The sequence below is a fragment of the Pelophylax lessonae genome (assembly GCF_965119305.1).
Source record: "Pelophylax lessonae genome assembly, chromosome: 2".
Taxonomy (NCBI): domain Eukaryota; kingdom Metazoa; phylum Chordata; class Amphibia; order Anura; family Ranidae; genus Pelophylax; species Pelophylax lessonae.
In genome coordinates, this window is record NC_138769.1 from 516,552,400 (window position 1) to 516,574,131 (window position 21,732).

At 35.8% G+C, this 21,732-nt stretch overlaps 1 protein-coding gene across 4 annotated transcripts in view; it reads left to right on the top strand.

Annotated features, from left to right (window-relative positions):
* Positions 1-21,432, top strand: part of DACH1 (dachshund family transcription factor 1) — a 482,576-nt gene extending 461,144 nt beyond the window's left edge. For all 4 annotated transcript variants that reach the window (XM_082247025.1, XM_082247026.1, XM_082247027.1 and 1 more), the window contains one exon: positions 19,471-21,432. In XM_082247025.1, coding sequence (XP_082103151.1) covers positions 19,471-19,508 — 38 coding nt within the window. In that variant the 3' untranslated portion in view covers positions 19,509-21,432. The remainder of the gene's footprint in view (positions 1-19,470) is intronic.
* The last annotated feature ends 300 nt before the right edge of the window (positions 21,433-21,732 follow it).

Sequence of the window (21,732 nt, forward strand, 5' to 3'; positions counted from 1 at the left end):
AAGTTGAGAAATCATGAATTATATGTTATAGTGAGATTTGTTACTATAAACTGTGTTTTAGATCAAATGCAACTAATATTAAGTTACTTTGTTAAATATATTCTATAATTAGCTACACAAAATGACTACTTCTAGTGAAAGACTCAGTAAAGAAAGTGCTGTAAAATAAGACACATCGAGAGAGATTTACTAAACCTGGTGCACACAGAATCTGGTGCAGCTGTGAATAGTTACCAATTAGCTCCCAGGTTTTAGCCCAGGTTCACACTGAGGCCATTTTGAAATTTCAAGCCAGCATTTCAGTCCAACTTCAGGGGGTAAATGGACAGATGTCTATGGAAATTGCCCCCTAAATCGCCAAAAGTAGTACAGAAACTGCTTTTCGGGATTGGCGCTGCGCTGCAAAGTCGGTGTTGCACCGATTCGGATGGTGCCATCGCCAAATCGCATGTCAAATCGGACCAATGTGAACAATGGCTCATTGTCAAAGCTTAAATGAACAAGCTGAAGTTAGAAGCTGATTGGTTACTATGCACAGCTGTACCAGATTCTGTGTGCACCAGGTTAGTAAATTTTCCCCACCGAACTAGGATTAACCATTCAGATTTCTGATCAAGTTGATCTTTGAATTAAAAGGAAAAGTTTTTGCGATCCCCCCACAGAACTAAATTTCTCAATAAAATTTCCTAAGACTAATCATTTCAGTAATTTGACTGATTTGCTATGTATGACATAATAACTGAAAACATTTTATTTTAATTTTTCTTCAGTAATTTAGAACTTAAAGCATATCTAGACCCACAAACAAATCTATAATGTATTCCAGCCTGCTAATCCTTAAATTTGGTGGCTGCATAAGATGTCTGTTTCAAGGCTTTTCTCCTTTATTTTCATCTGGTAAATAAGCATTGACCACTCTGTTTGTCTGTTTGGTGGCTACAGTCTATGGAATAGCAATTGAGCCAGTCTTGGAAGCAGCATGGTCAACTTGTAGAGAGTGTAATGTTAGATACACTTGCAAATTTTGATAAACTTGCAAATTTAGAAAAAGAGTTGACTAAAAGTTAAAGACAAACTGCATCTAACACTTTTGTAAGCTGTTAACGCAACAGTTTTTTTTCCTTTTGGGATAAAGGTTTTACATACAGTAAATGAATAAAAGCTGACCATTATAAACATTCCTGTCAGCGTTGAATGATCTGTCCAAATCCTCTAACTGCCAATTTTGCTGGACAGCTTGATCTATTAAAGGAAGTTGAAAAAGTTGAAAAAGAACAGACTTATTGGTTGGATGACCAGATAGTACAGAGAACAAGCCTAAAAAAAAAGTAAAAAAAAAAAGTAAAAAAAAAAAAATGCAGCCATCTCATTTAAAGACTGATAAAGCTGCAGTGTATTCATTTTTTTTTCTTTTGGGTTTGCACTTTAATTACACATTTCTGATAAAGAGACTGATAACTACCATACATGTGCTGAAATTGTTCTGTAACTAGGATAATTACATCTTTCTTATAGTGCTATACTCATCAGACTTGATTTATAAATTCATTAGAGGAGTTACACCTAAAAGGAATGTATAAATCAAGATGTTTATCCATATGTCCACTCCATACCACACTCATACTTTACCAAAAATATATTTGACATTTGCTTTGTTTTTTAATTTTAACCACTTCCAGCCCAGGCCAATTTTGTCATTCCCCTCCTACATGTAAAAATCATCATTTTATTTGCTAGAAAATTACTCAGAACCCCCAAACATTATATAACACACACATATGTGTATATATATATATATATATATATATATACATCGTACACCTACCCATTCACCCAAAAAGTGTACAAAAAAGTGTACAGAAAAATCCTTCATTTAAAAATAAAAAATAGTGTCCCCCCAATGTAATCCATTGTCAATCACGCTGCCGGCTGCACCCGCTGACCCAGGGAAAAAAAAATGTCCGCTCTAGTTGAACGCTCCCCGCAGTCTACCTGTTCGCAGTTTGACTTTTTGTTATATAGGGAATGGGCGGGGCCACACTGGTCACGTCACTGGGTGGTCCTCCTTGTGACGTCAAGGACTGGTGAATGCTGGGTTGTCACATATGTGGTCCTGCCCATTCCCTATTTAAGAACTGTCAAACTGCAAATGGGCAGACTGCAGGAAGCGTTCAACGAGAGTGGAGTTTTTTCTTTTTTTGGGTCAGCAGGTGCTGCGGGCGGTGTGATTGGCAATGGATATACATCAAGGGACACTATTTTTTTTAAAATAAAGGACTTGTCAAAAACTCGTGTGTTTTTTTTTCGTATACTTTTTTGGTGAATAGGTAGGGGAACGATGCACCCGATACCCATTCACATGGGGCGGGATCTGGGGGCCCCTGCTTGTTAAAGGGGGCTTCCAGATTCTGATAAGCCCCCACCTGCAGACCCCGACAACCACAGCCCAGAGTTCTTGAGAAGAGACCCCTGTCCCCATCAACATGAGGACAAGGTCATCTGGGGGGTATGTGGCCAGATATGGTTCAGGAGGGGATGGGAAGGGGCACTCACTCGTCCCCTCCCCTTTCCTGACCTGCCGGGATTTGTTTTTTCAATAGCCAGCAATTGTAACCGTGAGTAATTTTAAATTAGATTTGCCTCATTTTTTTTATTTTAGATATGTCATTTTTTTTCTGTAGCAAGATGTATACATGCTACAGATGCACCACTTTAAAGGGATATTAAGGGGATATCCCCCCCCCCCCCCCCAACCACTATATTTAAAGGCATTGTGCATTTTTATTGTTGCACTTTACGCATCATTAAAATCTCTGCTCCTGAAAAAACTATTGTTTTTACAATTTTTTTTTATTGATCCATGTCCCCCAGGGCAGTATCCAGTCCCCCATACCACTTTTGTGGCCATATACTTGCATATAAGCCTTGAAAATGGGAACTTTTGATTTTTCCTGTCTTACTCCCATAGACTTCAATGGGGTTCGCCATTCCGGTTAGAACATTTCTCCTGTTTGGGAGTTCTGCTGCGAACCGAACAGGGTAGTGTTCGGCACATCCCTACTCATTAGTTCTTTCTCTATCGTCCATTGCACCCAGCTGGTCTACCCATTATGAGTATAAGGGAATGTGTGACCTTCTCTCTTGTGACAGTGTTTGAACATAGCAGCCAATTGTTAGGCCTGAACACTGTCAAATGACCCAAGGAAATAACTTTGACCACTCTCCCCAATATCCAACACTTAAATTCAGTGACAGAGAAAGGAGTAGTAAAGGAACGCTGGCAAGGTGAGTATAAAGTGGCTGGAAGTGGCAGGCTTTACAGAGACATTGTCACTTTGCCTTGCATGGCACATGATTATGGAGATGAAGACATGATGATGGTGGTCTAGGCTAAACTAATGATAAACCACAATAAACATAAAAACTATATTGTGCAAGCACCGCAATTTCTCACTAAGATATGAAAGGTGCAGGTGAACTCTACAGAAGTGGTTCTCAACTTCAGTCCTCAAATAGCCTAATAAGTTAAGTTTTGAATATGATAAGCACTCCAGAAACTCAGAAACAACAAATTCTCCAAGGGAATTATTTCAGCCCTTCTGCTATATTTTATTTGTTTGCTCCAGGAAGACTGCTGACACTATATATATTTGAGTATTTGAATCCAGCATTTCACTTACAAGTAAAACTAGATTAAGAGTGATTTTCCATGCATATATGGATATTCTTACCTGGCAAATTAATAGTAACAACTATTGTTTAATCTATGTGTACATTTTGACCTTGCTTACACTCGAATTTCAGTAATGAGAACTGCCATACCCTGAATAACTTTGTCACATTACCCTTTTAACGACCAAAAGGTATTGGATACTAAATAAATTGCACACCCATGTAAGGGTTACATTTTTAAGGACCTAAACAACTATTGTTTTGTACACTGTTACAGCAAGAGGCAGTTAACTTGTAAATTATAGAAAAAAAACCTGCTGTCTGTCCAGGTGTAAGTTACAGTACTGTACACCATATGACTGCCAGGATAGGAAATGGGTGCAGTTACAAATAATAATTCAGACAGGTGGAAAACATCTATTCATGACAGAATATGAATGCATAAAATGAATAAAACGTATAGAGTATTGATAAAAACTAGAGTGTATGTAATACTGCATATATTTAAAACTTAGTGAAAAGTGGAGTTTAATTTAAATTTCTAAATCACATTACAAAAGCAAGCTTAAAGTAGAATACCAGGCTAAACCAAACCAGTCCTAAAAATATTCCTTCAACACTTATGCCTATAATACCTATGCTGAATTATCTGTGTAAGAAAGATGTACATATTTCCCTATAGTCTGGTCACATAATCTCCTATGTCAGCCAGTAGCAGCCGTAAGGGAAAGGAGAGAGTGTTCAACAATGGCTTGGTAAAGCCTGGAACGGTGATGTCACCTTCCGCTCCTATAGCCCATCTGTTATGGGCACTCCCTCCTTTTCCCCTGCAGCTCCCACTAAATGACACAGGGGAGCAACATCATGTGACTGAACCACCCATTAGGTGCCAGGCTAGGTGATAGTTATCCTATAAGTATATGTCTTTGACATTCCAAGTGACATGCCTGTAGACTCAGAGATCCCAGTACACAGCTTAGACTGGGCACCAACTGACTGTACCTCATTAAATGTTTCTTTTCCACCAGCAAACATCAAATATTTACTGCAAATCATGTCACGTACATAGCTGCGTGTCGCTCATTCTACAGGAGGGCAAGCGAGTATGGTTAATAAGGTTATGCTTTCCAAAGCATCCCCTATGCTTATGGCATTCCTGATCCCATGACCAAGCTCAAGGAACAAATGAATCCCCAATTTCAATATTCATAATATTCTTGCTATGACCAGCACCTCTCTGTTTAACATGCTCATGTTTTATATGGAGGGAGCAGACAAATACTATGCCATATATGCCATAGCCCCCCAGCCCCCCTTTTTCCCCACCAGGATCAGTTATAGCTGTGACTATACAACCCTAGTTCCTATGCCAGTGGTGATGATTATCCCATAGCAAAAAATAAATAAAAAATGTAGACAATGATTTTAAGCTAACTATGCAATGCTTAGCAATAAAAAGTGTGAAAAAATCCTAATACCAAATAGGGTCTTTCGTTCTCTTGCACGTTTGACATAAGAGGAGAAATCAACAAATGCAATCTGAAGTGTTATTTTACATTGAACTGTATCAAAATCTGACAAAAATAAACAGTTGTATAGTTTTCCATCTATTTGTACTGTAAGTTGAAGTTAAATGACGCAGAAAGCTTGATAATATGTTTGTTCTGTCGACATTCAGAGCTTAAAGAGGTTTTTCAGAAGACTTCAATTATAAAAACATTTAAAACACACAAAGTTGCACAATTTTTATTTTAATGAAGATGAGAAGTTCATTAAAGAAGATAAATATTTCATTAGATGTTAAATAAAACAAAGAGATTTTTTGGCTTCTCTCAGCACAAAATTCCTTTGAAAGATTAATTAATACATGCAAATTATGCAAATTAGACCCATGCAAATATTTTATGAAGACAATTAAGGGAACCATTAATTACTGCTTTTTTTGCTTCACTGAGATTCATTCATTTAATTTTAATTTCACTTTAACTGTTTTGATGTATAATTTTGCAGCTAAGAACTTTATTTTTCCTAGTGGGTCACTTAAACTTATATGCATTTCATCCAGTGAGAAGCAACAAAAAGTGTACAAATGTATTCTCAGGACCATGTTTTCTATCAAGAGGGTTGCCTCACACAATACAGTCCTAGAAAGAAGTAAACGGAAAGAAAACATGAGCTCATTCTTGGCTGAGGTCCAACTCCTGGAAAAGCAATTAATTTGCTTTGGCTGTTCTAATATAGGGGAATTAGAAAGTGTGACACAAGACAAATAGAAATAATTAGTTCTCCAAAATGATGTTCTCATTAATATAGTTTGAACATTTGAAATAATAATAGCAAAAATATTAGTATATCTGCATCATGAACATCCTAATATAAAGAATGATAATGAAATGTACTATATGGCTTTATTCCAGTTTAAAATACCGTTTTGTTGCAAAACAAAATACACCTATGCAGGTTAGGTGCCCTCTTAATATTTAATTACCATAAAGTATGCTGTTTAATAATGCACAAACCATTAATAAAGGATCCTAAAAGTGCCAGCATATCTTTGTAAGATTTGAATATACACGTGATTGGCAATATCTTAAAGTAAAGCAGCCAGCTATTCATCATGTGACCTTACAAAGCAAAGCTGAATTAAATGTACTCTGAAAGGTAAATTGTAACTACGCAGTGCACTTTTTCACCAACAAATATGAATAAACTGTGTATGGACAGTAACAAAAATGAGCCATCTAGAGCCACAGGGCAACAGGATGATGCCTTTCATAATACACAAGGAGGATTTACTGAAAGTCAACTATGTAACCCTAGGCCATGGTCTATGCTAGAGAGCAGGTTACCTGGATGAAGCCTTCTCAAGAAGCCCAAGCACAGTTCTTAGGTAGGAAGACTTCAATGTGTATCTGCATCAAATCAAGCAAAAGAGACAATGACAACTGCTCAGATCAATTTAAAACTAGCAAATTAGGAAAAACGTGCACATGGACAGAGCTATACATAGAGCAGTTCAGATAATATTTGAAAAAAAAAAATGGAAATTATTTTTACGTGGGCCAGAAACATCATTGACTGATAATATGACTGTTACGTAGATGCATACAGTTTTGTCAACCACATGTATGTAACTCCAAGACAAGGCACCTTTATCCTCCCTTTACTAGTCCTCATGTGTAAAATAAAAAGTAACATTTACCTCCTTGATATCACTTTTCTGCTAAAATTACACTTTTGCCTTCTATGTATTGTGATGGGAAACAATATGTCACTTATTAACTGCCAAATACCGAAAGGAAATCCAATATCACATTGCAAATATATTTCATTGGCCCACTGATAGATGGCATCAGCAACTTATCATGTACTCGTCTAAAGGGGGTTAATGAGGTTAGAATTCCATTAATTGACAATCTTTACCAAATCATTTAAGTATTTTTACCATCTGATGAAACAGAAAGGAATCTTTTCACTTTCTAAACCAGAACTAGACAATTAGCCAAACAATATTTGCAACCACTCTGCAAGAAAACTCAGCAGAGTTCATTTTAAAATTTCTTTTAAATGAAATGAAAATCTCCCCAAAACAATGCAAAGCACGTGTGGATAGCTAAAGTGTTGTGACCATTGGCATCCTGGGAAAAGTGAGATGATGTTGATTGTTTTATTTGTTCCCTGCTGGTAGACCCCCCCCCTCTATTTACATAAACTTGTAATGTTGGCAGTCTTCACAGGTTTATGGAGTACTACAAATAGTCTGCTCTGAGGGTGATTGGATCATACATGCACAAACAACACACTGACTTATGACTTTTGACACAATGGGGTGCATCTGCATTTATGAAATTAAACATACCTTACATTCTAGGTTTACATTTTGAATACCTTAAGCTCTCAAATAAAATATTTATATCAGCACAGTGCTACCATTCTGTAAATACGGTTTAGAGATGATTACAAGTACTTGAGATCTATACAGAGAGTACTTGTTTTTTCCAAGCTGTATTTATGAGTTGACCGCAGTCTCTTCTTTTAAGAACCTAGTGTCTTGAGAAGCTCTACTTGTGTTAAAGGACAGCTTTTCCAAAACACACTTTGAGATAAACAACATTTTTGCTAGGCACCAAGCATATTACCACCTACATAACACCCACATTAAATAATGTGCAATAATATAGAAAGCAGAGAAAAGGAAATTGATACAGCAGTTTATTAAAGATGAATACATCCAATCATCCAGTGGAGTGTTCTCCTGCTTTTAGCTGTAGTGAATTACAGAGAATTCATATCATGGTCTTGCGCTACCCCTGTAGGAGCCACTGTTTAGAATGGTTCCTCTGTTCCTTGCCTCAACCTCTTTTAGAACTTCTGCCCCTCTGACACACTATGTTTAGTACACAAAGCATGCAATATCCCAGAAAATCAATATAAGATATATTTAGTACCCAGTAGTAGTACTAAACCAAGTAAAACAGACAATACATCAGTTAGTAAAGGCAAACTTAATATATTGTCACCTGATATGGCTGGTAACTAAATAAGTAGATACATGGTAATAACACAATTTATCATACAGGGTGATTAGTATTAAGGACTAGGCATAAGATGACACTTGGTAAAATCTATTTACTAAAACTGAAGAGTGTAAAATCTCATGCAGCTGTGTAAGGAAGCCAATCAGCTTCTAACTTCAGCTTGTTTAATTAAGCTTTTGACAAGAAACCTGAAAGTTTTTATGCAGGGCTGGACCAGATTTTGCACACTCCAGTTTTAGTAAATCAACCCCATAGCATCCAAATCAGAATAAATAGTAGCAAGGTCACTTAAAGTGCAGTAGTGGACAGTAATAAGCTTGATTTTCCGAACACAGAAACTATACTGCCAAAGTACATTAATGGTGACTATGCTAGGCCTAGACCTACTGGATGTGCACTGTCCTTAGAAATAAAGAAAAGGGGAGAAGAGGACAAAGATGGACTGTAGGAAAGACACAAGGAATGTCTTTCCCAGTTTATGGGAAAGACATTCCTTGTGTTGTTCTTCTGCCTGCTGTCGTTAGAGTCCTTTAAGAAGTGTTGGTGCACATAACAACAGTTTTAGTAAACCAGCATGCAGCATGGGTGCAGTAAAGATGTGTTAAGGGTGCAGTATAGGTGTAAGGTAGCTGCAGTAAAGATGCATTTTTGTTAAGGTCATGCCTTCAGTAACCCAGTCCCTGCTAGCAGTGTAAAAAATGGGCAGTGAGCCCTCTCACCAGTCCCTGTGGTGCGGCTGTGAACTCTCACTGAAGAAAGGGAGCCTCCTTAGTCTCTCTGCATAATGCCTTAGATTCAGCAGTGGGAAGTAGAGGGTGATCTCTCTGCAGCAACAGTGCATAATGAGATGGCTGAAGTTTGTGCTACTCTGCCTCAGGTGTCTCTAGTGGGCTGGTCTCTCAGCAGTCTGGTCAGTATGTAGCTGATGTGCTCTCATTACTTCTCTCGGCACCAAGAGAAAGAAGTTCTTAGAACAGTCTATTAAAAACTATCCCACCATTCTCCCTCTGCCTCAGTGTTCTATGGGAACTGTAGTGTAAAGGGTCCAATAATCCCACTCTATGGCTGCTGTGCTAGACTTCAATTCCCATGATCCTCAGCATTCTGTATAGAAGTCCGTGGGCTACCCTGTCTATAGTTCTCCCTCTGCTGGCTAGAGGGGATAGTGCAACATAACATTCAGAATTACAGCAGTAAGTGAAAGTAAACTGCTTGTAAAGCGAGAAATGTCTCCTTCTTCATGTTTCTGTAGTCCAGTAACGGGCTACGTGGGTGAACTAAGTAAAGTTTTGTATTCTAGCATTGTTACAGAACTTGCTAAACAGCGTTAGTAGCTCATGTTTTTTTTTAAACTTTTGGCCTAGAACTGCTGCCTAATATTTTGATTAGCACTTAGTGAACATTATTATCATTATATAGGATTTATATAGCACCGACAGTTTACGCAGCGCTTTATAAGTTGAGGGTAGACAGTACAAATACAATACACTTTAATACAGTAGGAATCAGAGGGCCCTGCTCGTTAGAGCATACAATCTAAGAGCATTGTGACTTAGATGCCAAATAGCTCTATAATGGATTCCAAAGTAAATTGGGTTTTGCAAGATCTTATTATATTCTCATGTATAATTGCTACAAGCTAAAATATGATGCCCCACATCAAATTTAAAGGTATATACGAAGTAATACATAGCTTTACCTAAAAATATCCTGATACCTACATTTTTAGTGAAACAATTCAGTGTATAAAAACAGAAGTTCCATTATCATGTTTTCATGTCTGACTAACCATAAGAGTCGGTTCACACTAAGGCGACACGACTCCTTACTACTTCGGGGGCGACTTGCAGGAACTTCACATAATGGAAGTCTATGCAAGTCGCTCCGAGGTCGCCCCGAAGTAGTACAGGACCCTTTTTCTAACTCCGAGCGACTTGTGTCGCTCCTATTAGAACGGGTCCTGTAGCGGTCAATGGACCTCGAGGGAGTGCGACTTGTCAGGCTGACAAGTCGCCTGACAAGTCGCGCTAGTGTGGACTGGCTCTAAAGGGACAGTTATTTAAGATTGTATGCTTCTCTTGAGTGTTTTGGAAATTTGGTGTACACATTTTTTTTGTTTATTCTAATGTCAAGAAGATCTAGAAAGACAGAAAAGGATATCTGCTACATTTCTGATTGAGCTTTCATAGCTAAAGGAAGGGTAACAGGATAAAAAAAAAAAAAAAAACTGTTTATTAATGTTTTTTATTGCATTTCTGCACCTTTACATTTGCTATGTATGTATCTACAGTCCTGTGCCCATATATCTTTCTCAGCATGCTAGCAAGTGTTATCTCAAACAAGAAATACTTTTGTTTCTTGTAAATTGGATCACTTCACTGCCATCTGCTGGTAGAAAGCTGAAAATTGCATGTAGCTACTGTATAAAGCAAATGCTTATCTTACAACTGTTATGGATTGTAATATTACATTCAAATATTTTAATACTAATTTTGCATGTTATTTTTTTAATCAGAGTCTCAAAAATTATTATAGTGGTCTACATTCAAGAAGCAAAATAATGTAACAAATTGTAATACACAAGCATTTTAGCCTAATTGTTGCCAGGTCCAGGACAAGTACTCTTCAAGGTCCAGAGGACTTCTGAAAATAAGTACTAATGCTGATGGCTGTCCATTTGGTGCAGGATAGAAGCAGGTGGTGCTATATATATTCAGGCTGATTTACTAAAGGAGATTCATTTAAATTATTTAAACACTCACATGTTAAAAATAAGCATTCGTTGCTAGAAAACTACTTATAACCCCAAACATGATATATTTTCTAAGGCAGAGGTCCTGGAGAACAAAAATGGTGGCTGTTGCAATGTTTAATGTTACATAAATATGTTGACATAAATCTTTCCCCTAGTTTGTAGATGCAATAACTTTTGCACAAACCAATCAATATACACTTACTGGGATTTTTTTGTACCAAAAATTTGTAGCAGAGTACATATTGGCCTAAAATGATAAAACATTTTTATTTTTTTTTATTGGGAATGTTTTTTAGCAGAAAGTAAAAAATATATATTTTTTTTCAGAATTGTTGCTCTTTTTTTGTTTAAATTGCAAAAAAAGTATATAAAATAATCGCAGAGGTGATCAAATACCACCAAAAAAAGCTCTATTTGTGGGGAAAAAAGGACATCAATTTTATTAAGGTACATCGTCGCACGACTGCGCAATTGTCAGTTAAAATAATGCAGTGCCGTATCGCAAAAAAATGGCCTGGTCATTAAGGGGGAAAACCTTCCAGTCCAGAAGTGGTTAACTACAATTTAATGAGTGAAGATTCGCAATTCCTTTAGTAAATCAGTTACACAGTATAGTGCAAGTATATCTACTACTTGGTTAACTAAGTAGAACAGTGTGATTTAACAATACGCACAGTGCAAAAGCCCATATGACCCAAATTTCAGTAAACTGTTGTCAAATTAGATAATATATGAATTCTGATTTGTGTGTACTATTTGGTGTACTTTTACAAATTTTACCACCCTGTTTACCAAGCCTGCATTTGTACCCGCAACACTAATTAAGTATATATTAAACTAAATTATATCAAACTCAAGCTAATAAACTTTTAGGTATTTGGCAAGTCCTGTTTCTAAAATATATTGTCTTGCTAAAAATTTGTTTACACCTGTTTCCTTGTATTTACTTTAAAAAATTTATTTTTGTAAGTTGTGCTCCAACCATTGTATTAGGACAATGAGCCCTGTTCTTGAAAATGACACAACCACTTGGCATGCTCGGAGTGCCACATAATTGTATTTTATTTTAAGTAATTGTTTCCAATGTAAAATTAAACTATTCAGAGACTTTTGTTCATGGAACCACACTCCTGGGATAACAATATTACAGCAATCAGACAGCACTGAAGTGAACAGAAAACTAATGTCATTCATTTTTACCTATAAAAAAGTTTAAACAAATGTTGCCCATAGAGGTCCTTTCTCTCAACACAGGCTTTACACCTTTCCTAAATTTTGATTACCCCCTGCAGGCAGTATACTGTATAATAGGATGCTAAATTATTGTGTCAGAAAACTCTGTTTCTGATCTCTGAATCAAAGGCTGTATTCTGTTTCAAGGAAAGTCTCATTACTAACTCCAGATTAATAGGATCAAGTTTATAGCTCCATTGTAGTAGGCAGCCTGTGGGTCAGAAAAGAGCTGCTTCAATCAGAAGCTTCTAAGAGTCTAAGGCTGGCCATGGTAGAATTTTATATGAACATTTGTGTGAACACTCATACAAACATGCGTATGAACATTCTCATCAGTGTTTTTGGTGACATGATGAATGTCATTTGAAAGTACTTAAAGCGGTTTTATACTCATAAAAAAAAACAAACCCTGCAGGACAAAGGCATAAGGAGTTGGTATGCCTGTACCTGTAGGTAAAAGTCATATATCGGAGTTTACTACCGCTTTAAAAATGTTTGCTTTTGACCACTTAAGCCCTAGGCCTATTTCTGACACCTTTTGTTTACAAGTTAAAATCAGTATTTTTTCCTAGAAAACTACTTAGAACCCCCAAACATTATATATATTTTTTTAGCAAAGACTGTGGAGAATATTGCAATATTTTTTGTCATGCGGTATTTGCGCAGCGGTCTTTAAAACGCAATTTTATGGGAAAAATTACGAAAAATCACATTTCACTGCATTAAAAAAAATGAAACAGTAAAGTTAGCCCATTTGTTTTGAAAATTGTGAAAGATGATGTCACCCTGAGTTAATAGATACCCAACATGTTACGGTTTAAAATTGCGCACACCCGTGGAATGGCGACAAACTACGGTCAATAGAAATCTTAATAGGCGACGCTTTAAATTTTTTTAACGGTTACCAATTTAGAGTTAGAGTGTTTTTTTAAACTATTGCTCACGCTCTGGCGATTGCAGGGATAACGCACATGTGTGGTTTGAACAGCGATTTCATTTGTGGCTCGACTTCCATATCCGTTTTTTTTTTGTGCGCGAGCTAACGGTGACGGGAGCGGCTAGATTTTTTTTTTCCTATTTATTTTATTTTTATTTTATTTTTTTTTAACTTTATCACAGGTTTTTTTTAAAAAAAAATCTGATCACTTTTATTGCTGTCACAAGCAATGTAAACATCCCTTGTTACACCAATATGCAGTGACAGGTACTCTTTTTGGAGGGATCGAGGGTCCCCCTCCACTACACTTCCATGTATTCAAAATGCCGAAAACTGCATTTTTGAATACAGTTGTTTTTTAAATCTGCCGCCTTTTGCATCAGAGTAATTCGGACGTGACGTCGTGGACGCCACCTCCAGGTTACATCATCGGAGACCCGATCGAAGCCGCCGGCTGGTTGCTCGGGTCTCCCGGTGGGACAGGAGACCCGGGTAAAGCCACAGAAGGCGGCGGGAGGGGCGTCCCCTCCCGCTCACCGCGGTAATGATCGAGTGGCTCCCGAGCCGCATCGGTCATTACCGACGGAAAGCCGACCTCCGGCTCTAAACCACGGTACCGGGATGGTGCCTCTAGCTAGAGGCATCACCTCGGTATAACACCACAAAATTTGCCGACATACCCCTACGTCACTTTGCGATAAGTGGTTAACATTTGATTTTGGAGTGAAAACTACACTCACTTTTAGAAACTTCTTTTGACAGGAAAAAAAAATCCATCACTGAGGTTTAAAACGAACATCAATTTTAACCAACCAGCAATTTCAAAATTAAATAAATGTTCTTAAAATTAAAATTTTCAAATTAATTTCTGCTAGTGTTTTGAAAGCTTTAGGCACATTTTTAGCTTTGTTCATTGTGTGAGCAGTTAGTGTTGACATTTTGTTTCCATTGAAGTCGTTTTGTTACTCATGCTTCATACCTTGATAAAGGTTGTGTGCTTTTCACTAAACAGTTGTGAGGCTTGTTTGGAGATCCTTTATTTCCAGATTGTTTACATTTTTTACTGTACAGGACATCAACTTTCTATTGAAAAAAATGCTCTCAGATGTATTGACTTTATTTACAAAGTTTGGTTCCCTAAAATCTGTATTTTAGTACATTTTCTTTCTTTCATTTTATTTTGGAAAACAATTCTTCCTTGAGCTGTTTCCAAATGTTTTTACTTTTCCTACCCGCCAAGTCAGGTGTTGAAACACAAACACACTTCTGGAAACCTTGAGATAAAGAAATTATCTCTGATTTCAAGTAAAAATAATGACAACATGTTGCTTTAGTTTTGGATAGAGTAGAGAAGAGTTACAACCCTTGTCAAGATATGTTGTTTTATATGTCTCCATTGGGGAGAGTCACCTATTTTCTTTGTCCCGGGGACCTTTGTCACTGGGAGGGAAGAGAGTTAAAATGTAAAATCTGCCAGTAGGGACACTTTCCAATGGTCTAGGATTAGGTTTTCCTCCCTCACTTTGGAGGAATTACATTTCATGTTCTGTTGTCTCTACTGGACGGGAAGTTAAGAGAAACCTCCCCAATGGAACTAAAATGGCAAAAAGTGACATCCGTTTTATCTATTTCCTGCTCTATCCAAAACAAATAAACAAAATGTATTCACTTTATATAATCTTTTTCTCTCTCAAGCCTTTACTAACCTCCCTGGCGGTAATCCCGAGCGTGACTCGGGGTGGATTTTTTAGGTCAGGATCGGTAACCCCGAGTCACGCTCGGGGTAGATGTGCAGAGAGCGCAGCGGTGTTCTCTTACCTTCTCCTGGCGATCCAGCGATGATCTCTCATTGCTGTGACCGCCAGCCGAGAGTCCCGCCGCTCGTCTGTCGGTCCGATGACTTCCTAGTTCCGTTCCCTGCAGCAGCAATGCTGCATGGGAGCGGAACTAGGGAGGGAAATTAAAAAAAAAAAACGTTGCACAAAACACAAACACATAATACATTTTATATTATATATATATATATATATATATATATATATATATATATACGCATATATATATATATATATATATATATATATATATATATATATATATATGCATATATATATATATATGTGTGTATATATCTATATATATATATATATATATATATATATATATATATATATATATGTATATATATATATATATATATATATAAATATATATGCACACACTTATATATATATATATATATATATATAATTATATTATTGATTCAATTATAATTCATGCGTTATATATTTTATGTATATATGTATATACACACACACATATATCTATATATAATATATAATGCATGAATTATAATCTAATCAATAATATAATTTTATTATATATATTATATATTAAATAATAAAATTATATTATTGATTCGATTATAATTCATGCGTTTGTGTTTCAAATTTATCACATCTGGGATGTCTACTAGACTCTTGTTTTGGTCAGGTTTAAGCCAGTAATTACTAAGAATTGTAGGCCTATAATACATAACGCCAAATTTCCATGAAAAAAATTGTACCGCTTTTGGTATGTAATTCCTGACAGAATCATACCGCCAGGGAGGCTAAAAAATAAATATCTAATATAAGTGGACAAAATAAACTTAGTTCTGTTTGCCTGCCAAGTAATTATTGATATTAGTAATTATAAAAGTATTTTAAATACACAAATGTGTACATAATGCTTAGTGGCCTGTTCCTTTATATTAATAGAATCTACAATATCTGAGTATGAGTTTTCCCTTTCCATTTCCTCCTGAAATGTACTATTATTTTAAAAAGAATCAGCCTACCCAAAATTTTAATCTAATTTTTTAATAGATTTTGGAGGATCAAATCAAATGCAATCAGGTTACTAAGTATACATATCTGCCAGCAGTTATAGGGGTCACCTGTGGTTGATGTCCTAAAACTTGGGAGTACAAAATCTGGTGCAGCTCTGCATAGAAACCAATCAGCTACCAGTTTTTTTGTTAAAGCCTAATTAAACAAGCTGGTGTTAGAAACTGATTGGCTACCATGCACAGCTGCAGTTTTAGTAAATCAACCCCCATTTCATTTTGTCATTTTTAATATGAAACGTACAATAGGCTGAATAGAAATATCCTGCGGTTGAGAGTGAACACTCAAAACTCCTGGGTGGGTGGGTGTTAATCTGAGCCAAAAACTATGGTCGGCAAATCTCATCACTAGGGTCCCCAAAAGGAAATAGAAGCCAGTGGATGTTCTGTCCAACAAATTTTAACTGTAACTCAAATATCACTTTTTGGTATACAAAAACTTTTTAAAAAAATCCAATAAAAGTATAACTATAGATGATAAAAGCAGAAAGTTATGTCTTTCAAGTTGTGTGCAGATCCTAAAATGAAGCCCACTTTCTTAAGAGGAAATAGTTGTTTATTGTCTAGCTTTTCATTGATTAATATGTAGTCTCTGCCAAAGTTCAGTCACAAGATCTCAAGACTCTCTTTTATGGCTATAAACGTAAAATACGCTAAGCTCTGTGTAAACCGTGCTTTGAAATTAAATTCCTTGAGTACAAGTACAAATATTAAATAGTATTAATAACAAAGAAATTGCTGTTTTAATAGTTATTTCTCAGATGAGAAGCATAGACCAATTTTTCACAGTCTATTATGTTTATGAGTAGAGACTTATTTATGTCTATATGCTTGACTTATGGATTAATATTATGAAAAAATGTAAGTTATTTCCTTCTTTCTAAAATAGAGAAAGTATCTAAAGTGCCTAAAACATTTGTCTCAATTAAAGAGGATTATTGCAAATTATAAAGTGCATTATTTATAATCCCTAAAAACTGACATTTTCATTTAGCTGAATATGTAATGTGAAATTGTCTAAATGTTTATTTACTAGAAAGTGTATTTTTTTGAGAAAATACAAGTCAAAACATATGTAACGGTCAATGCCATTTTTGGAAGCTTTATTAACCTAAGTTTTTATTCACCAATTCAAACTATTGCTTTGTACAAAGAAATGAGTGAACTGCATCTAAAGTTTTCAAATTGGATCTGAATTGGGATGATTTGCAGATAACATGTAACACAAAAACAATTTGTTCCAAAAAAAAACATCAGCCCACTGCTTTATTAATCTTAGTTATTTATTTATTTATTTTTATTTACTAATTCAAACCATTGCTTTGTACAAAAGAGTGAGTGAACTGCATCTAATTTTTTGAAATGTGATCTGAATTGGGATGATTTGTAGTTAACATGTAATACAAAAACAATATGTTATGAAAACATCAGTCCACTGCTAATATGCAGCAGACTCTAATTTACTACCTTTGTCCCAGGAATGATGTATTAGAAAATAATGGTATTGTGGGCAGGGGTTACATGAAATCTTGTCAGATAGAGTTATAAAGGGTTTTTCTTGAAACACTAGAGGGTAGAGGAGAATCCATAAGCACATAGCATGCTGCTGTAGGAAGGGGCACATTTTTGGGTCTCCTTTTTTTAACACCTGTCTTAGGTCAAAGGACATACCATAAGGCCTAAAGGGTCTAAGTTGTCTCGCTTTAGAGATAGCCAATTGCAAGCCTTTGTTGTACTGATTGTTCTCCTATCAAGAAAAAACAAGACTATTAAAGAAATATGGTATGCTACTGTATATATGTTTGTATAAAGACAGGTACATCTCATAAAATTAGAATAACATCAAAAAGTTAACAAATTTTAGTAATTCAATTCAAAAAGTGAAACTCTTATATTTTATATAGATGCATTACACACGGAGTGATATAGTTCAAGCATTTCTTTCTTTTTATTTTGAAGATTTTGGCTTACAGCTAGTGAAAACCCAAAATTCAGTATCTCAGAAAATTAGAATATAACATAAGACCAAAGAAAAAGGATTTTTAATACAGAAATGTTGGTTTACTGAAAAGTATGTCCATGTACAGTATAGTATGCACTCAATACTTGGACTCCTTTTGCATAAATGACTGCATCAGTGCAGCCTGGTATGGGCCTGGTATGGGGGGCAATCAGCCAGTGGCACTCCTGAGGTGTTGGAAGCCCAGGTTTCTTTAATAGCTGCCTTTAGCTCATCTGCATTGTTGGGTCTGGTTTCTGTCATCTTCCTTTAGACAATACTCCACAGATTTTCTATGAGGTTTAGGTCAGGCGAATTTGCTGGCCATACAAGCTCAGTGATACCATGATCATTAAACCAAGTATTGGTACTTTTGGTAGTGTGGGCAGGTGCCAAGTCCTGTTGGAAAATGAAATCAGCATCTCCATAAAGCTGGTCAGCAGAGGAAAGCATAAAGTGCTCTAGAATTTCCTGATAGAGGCTGCACTGACTTTGGACTTGATAAAACACAGTGGACCAACACCAGCAGATGACATGGCTCCCAAAATCATCACTGACTGTGGAAACTTCACACTGGACACCATGCAACTTCTGTGCCTTTCCACTCTTCCTCCAGACTCTGGGACCTTGATTTCCAAATTAAATGCAACATTTTCCAAATTTTGATGATCACCTCAGCAGTGCCACAGGCTGATCGCCTCAGTGCCAAAATGCATTGATGCAGTAATTCAAGAAAAAGGACCCCCCGACCAAGTATTGAGTGCATACTATACTGCAGGGATATGCAAACTGTGGCCCTCCAGCTGTTTCAAAACTACAAGTCCCATCATGCCTCTGCCTCTGGGTGTCATGCTTGTGGCTGTCAAAGTCTTTCTATGCCTCATGGGACTTGTAGTTCTTCCATAGCTGGAGGGCCACAGTTTGCATACCCCTGCTATATTGTAATCTTTTTTTGAGATAAAGAATTTTGGGTTTTCACTAGCTGTAAGGCAAAAATCATGAAAGAAATTATTGAAATATATCACTCTCTGTGAAGCACATCTATATAAAATAAATGAGTTTCACTTTTTGAATTAAATTACTGAAATAAATTAACTTTTTGATGATATTCTAATTTTATGAGCTGCACCTGTATACCTTTACTAAAAATCTAAAATCCAAATTTAATTCTAAAATGCAGCTGATTTACTAAAGTAGTTAAGAATGTTCACGCATTAAATTACACAATAGTGTGCATATAAAATAAGTAAATTAGGGTTTGGTTTTTACACAGTCGGATAATTTAAGTGAAACTTAACACAACTTAATGTGTGAAGATTGCAGCTACATTAGTCATTCAGGCTCAATATCTCTGATTGGACTGATAACTGAGACATCTTATAACAAAAGATACCATGGAAATGTTCTAATATGTATTTAACTCTATTCTTTCTTTTGTTCTCTTTTCAGACAGCAGACTGTATTTAAAGACAAGTGTTATGTACTGAATTTAAACATACAACAGCAAAAGGCCTTGCAGGAACATACTGTAGACTAATTGTAAAATCCGAAGTCTGTGAATGCTTTGAAAGCATAAAAACAGTTCCTTTTTGCATACCAACGTTCTTCAAGTACACTGCATTGTCAGGCTGGAGACCTGCGACTACTGGAGTGTCTGTTTTATAACTGTGTCAGTAGCGCTCCTTTTGTTGGATTTCCTATGAGATGCTGCTGCAATGTTGAAAAGACTGTGATTATCAACAAACAAGACCCACTGTACTTCATTTTTTTTATGGAACTTGTCTGACATTTCTCTAACTGAGCACACCAGATCCTTCTAGCAGCAGCCACTTGGGTATCTTATACATTTTATCACACCTAAACCAGCAACAATGCTTAGATGTGAACAATTTTGAAATTGAAGAATTTTTAAAGGGCATGCACTAAAATGGAAAGTCGAAAAATAAAGAAAATCACATAACCGCAGCTGAAGTTTTTAAACGGTAACCATATTTTCTTCTTAACTGAACACTTTTATTCTACAATGAAGAGCGCTTACTCTTTGAAACCGAACTACTGTATTTAATGAGAAGAACTCTTTTGCTGAATGTAAACGTACTATTTTGTGTTCATGAGATTACGCTTCACAACCAACCAAACAATAGAACTTCTTCAGTACTGTTGGGTTCAGGAAAAATAAAAACACTTTGTTTATTATTATGGCAGGCCACATGTACATAGACACAGTCACAAGGAAGATATTATGTATGCAGTAGACTACTAGTGTTTAGGAAGATAATTTTAGACAATGTTTTGTCACTCTGTTGGTTCTAAAGAAGCCTTTATAGTTTTAACGCATGCAGGCATGTACATATTTGTCCTGAGGTCACAGTATTAATTGAAAAAAAAAAAATAAGAGTCTGGTGACAAGATGAACTTACATCAGCCACTTTTTATTTGTATATTAAGTCTTTTATTCCCTTAATCATCATAAGTAGGATTCAACTGTGGCTGATCAGCAAACCGAATCACCAGAAATATTTTTATATAATCTTGTCAATTTTCATTCAGATTTCTTTAAAATGAACTAAAACTTTAACACTTGATATACCTTTCCACTAATGTTGAGTATTGACTTGACAGTTTTCTGTCTGCTCACTACTGTATGGTATTATCACTGCCCATCTTATTATTGTGTCTGTACATTTTAGTGTAAAGGGGAGCTATTTTGTCTTTTTTGATGTGGTAAATAAAAGTACGCATTTTCACCATGTTCAACTGGAAATAAATCAGACATACAGCAGATAGATTTTTCCACTTCCTTTTGTAACCTCTGTGTACCCCTTTAAAGACTGAGCTCATAAATTAGTTCCAGGGAGTGTACAAATTTTTAGTTTCTACACATATCTAGTTTTATGCACATAAAATGTAATTTATTTTGTTATAACACATTAAAGGTTGTTTTTAATGTCAAGATTGAAATTTTATTCCTGTAAAGTTTCATTTCAACTTGATAATAAGTATTGCTTGTGTTTTAAACAACTGGAGCTTGTGATCTTCCATAATGTACTCTGACATAACTTTTCTGTGCAAGAAGCAGAACTCTACATTTCAATTCACCAATGTAATTTTGAAATAAAAATATTGTATATACAATTTCACATTCATTTTTTATGAACCAAGCAATATTTTCAATAAAACATTATTAATACTTTGTAATTTTTCACAGTACTGGCTTTCCACCTTATTATAATAAACAGGATTTTTTTTAACTTTTTATCATGCAGTCTTTAAGGGGTAAACAGTCATAGCCATTGTTGCTCTTGAATCACTATGGGATGCTAATAAGACTTACAAATAATTCTTACAAATGTGTGGTCCTCATGGTACAAAATTTTGCACTGCTTGGCATTATGGGGTTGTTTTGCCTAATGAGTTTGAGTTATTCACCTAGCAAAGTGAATGTTTACTTGAATATCTTATTAAGTGCAAGGGTATTAAAAAAAAAAAAAAAAACATTTTTTTGCAAATTATTTAATGACTGAAGAAAACACAGGTTTTACTAAGCGAGCATTCACTTAGAATAGTGACTAAAAACTTTGCAGTGTGAGCACTCAAATTTCTAACAGAATATTTTGTAGGTTTTTAGAAAACCCTACAATATAGTATCCTAACTGTTACCCCATAATGTCACATTTTTACCCAATTGAATACTGGGAACTTTCTCCCCCT